Raw genomic sequence first — 5,368 nt, forward strand, 5'->3', positions numbered from 1 at the left:
ATGGCATATTGGAGTTTAAGCTCAAACATCTTGGAAGAAGTGAAGTGTGGTTGAAGAGTTTGTGGCAGAAACTTGGACATCCTACAAAGTGTGGCAGACTTTGTAAAGAAGTACACTTGTGGTAGAAGCGTGACGACAAGATTGTGAGAGAATCTTGAAGAGTAAAGAAGTGTGAAGTGACTGGAACAAAGAAGAGAAGAGAAGAAGAAACAAAAGAAAGGTTGTGAAGAAATAGAAGTAATCACCAAGAGGTGATAAGAGCGAAGAGAAGAGATGTCACAAGGGTGTGATCGTGAGTTGTGAAGAGCAATCCCAGTGGGGATTTGGTTAGAGTTGTGTGAAGGAATCCCAGTGGGGATTTGGCTAGAGAAGTGAAGAAATTCCAGTGGTGGAATTTAAGAGTTGAATGGAAATCCTGCGAGTGAAGTGGGTAAACAAGAGATGAGTTTGAGCTACAATGCTCAGTGAAGAAAGTTGAAGATGAGCTACAATGCTCAATGATGAGTTAAAGAATTTGGTTTTGTGTTTGGTTAGCAAGTTGAATAGAGCACAATGAGGTGTTTCTAGCTTGTTAAGGATTTGTTAAGAATGATATTCCGCTGCGATGAGAAGAAAGAAGTTTGTGCTGGTTGCTATGGTATGACGACATTATGGTACGTGTTTGAAGATTGTTGTTAAGAAAAATTAGAAGATTGCTTCGTTTTAATTGGTTTGCTGTATGTGCTTCGTTTGTTAGTTTGTTGTTTGTGCTTTGTTTTTAAATTGAGTTTGAGTTTGATGACGGAATTCCGATGAGATCATGAAGTTGGGATAAGCTATAATCGAGTATCAAGGAGTAAGGGTTTGTTGGTGGTACCTTTGAAGAAGAATGAGAAAAGATAAGAACGTGTTGCTACTATTGTTAGTAATTCGAATAGTGGGTGAGCTACCATTGTTAGTGTTTCTAATAGTTGTATGTTGAGGTTTATCAATGGAAGATGAGGAATGGAAAATGAGAAAAGACAAGGACGTGCTAACGTCGATCAATGGAAGAAAATGAGGAGTAGAAGAGGGTTATAGAATTCTTGTTAAATGATATCTTGGTTTAAGGGAGGATGTTGGAAGTTAAACCAAGATAATTGTTTGGACGTGAAGTAAACTTGTGCAGCAAGGTTCTAAAAGAGTTCTATTTAGAGTTTGATTTATGTTAGGAATGTATGCTTTATTTAGAGTTTGTTTTTATTAGGAAAATCATTTGAGTGATTGTCAAGTTTGTGAGACTATAAGTAGGTAATTGAGCCATAAGAATTACGCACTGAATTTGATTATCAATGTAGTCTTTTATTTATTTCCGTGTGCTCTCCTCTCTCTCTTGCTCGATCCTACAGGGGACATGTACAGAGTTGAAGTTGATGGAACTGATGTCAAAAGAAAAGATACCTAATAAGCAGGAGTGGTTGGGATTCTTGGTATCGAGATGGAAGTCCCAAGTGGAGCGTGGTTACTAAGGATGAGAAAAGGGTACTTTACACTATTAATGTGTATGGTTATTACATAGAAGGAAGCAATGGAGGGTATGGGGTTATACTGCGGGATAATTTTGGTAGGCCAATAGTTGCTTCTTCCGCGATTTATGTCGATGGGCCTGTTTGCCTCTTTTTTCACGAGTTGCAAGGTGTGAGAGGAGGTCTGCAGCATGTGTTAGATATTAAGATTGTTGCTTATTATATCGAATTACTTTGCCGATCAGAGATTACAGAGGATGTCCTCAGGTTAATTAGGCAGGAAGCTGGTAAAATCGTTTCCCCTACTGCTAAAGCACATGATGCCTGGGAGAATCTGAAAAGTTGTTTTTATTGTCATGATGTGGATTTCTCTGAGGTGTTTCGTGCTCTCATTAAGGAAATCTGCGAGTTGTTTGCTAAGTTACCTGAATCAGATATTTCTGTCTCCAGCATTACAAAGGAGAGGAATAGAGCTGCAGAGTACGTGGCAAACATGACACGAAAGGAAGAGTTAGAACAAGATTGTCATGTAGCGACTATGAAACATGGTGAATTTCCAGTGGAACTGCAGGATATTCTTCACGAAGATGTATATGAAGGTCCTATGTGTTACAGGAGGACAGCTACTTGGGATGCATATTTTTTAAATACGTAAAGGAAAAGTTAAAACAAGATTGTCGCGTAATGAGGAGTTTCCAGAGGTACTGCAGTGCAGGGTATTGTCTACCATGATGCACATATGAAAACTGCACTGTTATTACAAGTTGGCGTGTAAGTTTTAACCCAAGATCTCGTATTCATTCCAAGTTGGCGTGTAAGTTTTGGAATGAATGTTTACTTCCTATTTTCTCTGGATGCATGAATCTTCCTATATTATGTTTGATTTGATTGATATGAATAACTCCGCGGAGGAATATTGATATTTAGCAGGCAAGTTTGGAGTTCTTGGAACAAACAAGAGTAATAGCAAAGCCCATAATATATACATTACACCCATAATTACATGCACACTAAGAAAAGAAAATGCAACAACACATTTATCAACTGCGGATCCCAAGCAAATTCCAACGGGAAGACACCCGAACACACGAAAGAAAACAATCGATTCCAGGTACCCGCTTTCCAGGCAGTCTTGAAGTAGGCTACTACTGGAGGAGGTAATGACCCAACTCTTTAGTAACATGAGCTGCAAGGCCAATATATGCATCTGGACTAGGAACATCTTCGGTTCGTTTCTCATACTGTATCCACCACTTCACTTTGCTACCAGACTCTTCAATATTGCCAACATCTTTAGGAGCTACCGTCATTGTGACATCAAAACTCTTATATTGAGTCATTAAGTCTCCTCCCACAACACTGAATGTGATTGACCTATTATCGTCATCCACAAATTTAACAATTTCCCTGAGAGACATTACTTTTGAAGACGCTCCTGTGCATATAAAATCAAATAAGCCCAATATAAAAAGACAAATAATACGGAAATTTGTATCTGATTTCTTACCTGGTAAAACATATTGCCATTGCCATATAGAACCCACGCTTTTACCATCACCTTTAACAATTTTGATGCTCTTGAAATTTTCAGGAAAAATGGTAGTCAAGTGCATCATATTGTGCCTAAACAAATTATAGAACTTGTCTGCAGAACACTTGAGTTCAGTTTCAACCTGAGCCCCAACAATTTGGCTCGTCCCTATCAAAACTAGTGTGAGCAACCCTAGTCTAAGAAAGCTTTGTACCATGCCTATTTTCTTCATTCTAGCTAATTTTATGAGAGACTAATTGATAGTATGTTTTAAAGATAAGAGATGGTTTGGAATGAGATTAAGTGAATTGACATGAAGGGGTTTATATACTAAGCAATGGAGATATTTCACTAATTTAATATACACACAAGTACATCCATTAACGAGAATGATCGATATAATGCGCATACTTTTTTTTGGAAGTTTAGATGCATTACGCACCCAACGCCTTTGATAAGCCCAATCATATGTATCCTACATGCAACTGAAACTAAGTTTAGTGTGGTTGTTCATTAATTCCACTACAGCCAACTTTACTGTTGGAGTATTAAGATACTATTAAGCTACTTCTTAATTAGGCATTAATTAGTTAGTAATACGAATGGTTTGTGGGACTAATGAAAGACAGCATAGTGATTGATCCACGTTTGCCATTATCGTTATTTTTAAGGGGCTCTTTTTTTTTTTCTCATCTAGCATTATGTGCTTCACTTATAGTTATCCATAAGAAACGAACTAAGAGCTTCTCTAACGGTGGTTGTGTGTTTTCTAGGTGGCAACCCAAACAAGACATCCTCATTTCAATTTTTCCTTAAATTTAGGGGGAATAACATTGCATCTCCGATGATGTTGTTGGTGATTTTTTATGAATTAAATGCATTTTTTATTTTTAGTAAATTTTAGATTTTATTACACCTAAAGAGGGCTATTTAATATATTGGAATTAATTTTAGTAAGCAAAAGCTTACTAGGATAGCTTGACATTGTCAAGGTGAATGTCTAAAACTTGACATTCACCTTGACAATGTCTAACAAAAATTAAACCATGTCATCTTCACATTGATTTAATAAGTTGGGTTGGAGAAGATTTTTAGGGAAAATGAATGTCTATCCTATGTGGACTTAGACATTTATCTTCACATACACTCCATTGGAGAAATTCTAATTAGAGAGTCGACAACAATTTTTCACTCTCATCCGATCAATCAATGGAATTTAAATTTCGTACGTTCTTTAGTGATCAATGACATATTTAAATTTACTACATTCTTTGGTGATACATATGACATACAGAACTAGTCATAAAAATCCAAGGTGAGCAAACTTGTGGTACAAAAACCCCACTCAAATGTTGGGATCTATTAAAACTCCATCTTAAACAAAACTGATACAAAAACCCCAAATTTCAAAATTGGTACGAAATCACCAAATTTCAAAATTGGTTTCATCAAATTTTATGATGTTTCATCAAATTTTATGATGAAACCAAAATGGTTTCATCAAATTCTTTGGGGTTTTTGTGTTACTTTTGTTTTTTTGGTGTTTTTGTGTTACTTTTGTGTTGATGGGTTTTTTGTGGATGGATAGTGACACCTTTGGGGTTATAACTCGCGGACCGTATGACATATATAAAATTCTATTCAAAACACCTACCGAATAAAATTAGGGTATTACGGAGAATCTAAAGAGTTGTTTTGATTTTTATCATGTAGAATTCCTTGAGGCGTTCCGCCCACACATTAAGGAAATCTCCGAGTTGTATGTTAAGTTACCTGAATCATATATTGAGAAGAGCTGCAGAGTACGTGGCGAACATGAGACAAAAGGAAGAGCTAGATCAAGATTGTCATGTAGACTGTAGTGGCTATGTATGACCGGTCCGCATAGTGACGCATAATCATGACGCGTTACGGAATTGGTAACCTGGCAGATGGAGCTGCATGACCGACGATGTAGTGCCAAGATGGCTGAGACAAGAAAGGTTACTTGGCATTGGCAACATTATGGGATAGTGTTGCGTATCCTTATTCAGAGTTAGCCCAGCTCAAGGAAGGAATAAAGGATGAGATGCAAAGTCATGGTCCTAAGCTTTGGCCGAGACTTGGACTGTGCATATGCATCAATGCTGAGGCCAAACACGTCATTGGTGATTGTTGTTCGCCAAAGGAGATGCAAGTGATGCATATGAGGCATGAAGTTGAACTAGGAAAGTCAAGACTCAGTTGGCATAATTTTTGGATGTTGGCATCCAAATGAGCTAAGTGCGCAATGCAAGCTATAATAGTGCAACACAATCCATAATAGCACAATGCAAGCTATAATAGCGCAACGCAATCCATAATAACATTAGTT

The 5,368-nt window shown here is 37.3% G+C and overlaps 1 protein-coding gene across 1 annotated transcript; it reads right to left on the bottom strand.

Moving 5' to 3' along the window:
- Nucleotides 1-2,429: 2,429 nt before the first annotated feature.
- LOC113314047 (major latex protein 146-like) lies at nucleotides 2,430-3,326 on the bottom strand. The gene is made up of 2 exons (XM_026562822.1): nucleotides 2,992-3,326; nucleotides 2,430-2,919 (listed from the first exon to the last, which is right to left on the bottom strand). Exons 1-2 carry the CDS (start codon nucleotides 3,245-3,247, stop codon nucleotides 2,630-2,632), a joined length of 546 nt encoding a protein of 181 aa, XP_026418607.1. The 5' UTR covers nucleotides 3,248-3,326; the 3' UTR covers nucleotides 2,430-2,629.
- Nucleotides 3,327-5,368: the final 2,042 nt, after the last annotated feature.

The sequence above is a fragment of the Papaver somniferum genome, chromosome 9 (genome assembly GCF_003573695.1).
Source record: "Papaver somniferum cultivar HN1 chromosome 9, ASM357369v1, whole genome shotgun sequence".
Lineage (NCBI taxonomy): Eukaryota > Viridiplantae > Streptophyta > Magnoliopsida > Ranunculales > Papaveraceae > Papaver > Papaver somniferum.

What these genes read in the sequence shown, in the direction of transcription:
- LOC113314047 (XM_026562822.1), bottom strand. Translation starts at nt 3,247, where the DNA reads ATGAAGAAAATAGGCATGGTACAAAGCTTTCTTAGACTAGGGTTGCTC. An exon ending in ATGGCAATATGTTTTACCAG is followed by an intron (nt 2,920 to 2,991) that starts GTAAGAAATCAG and finishes TTATATGCACAG; the next exon opens with GAGCGTCTTCAAAAGTAATG.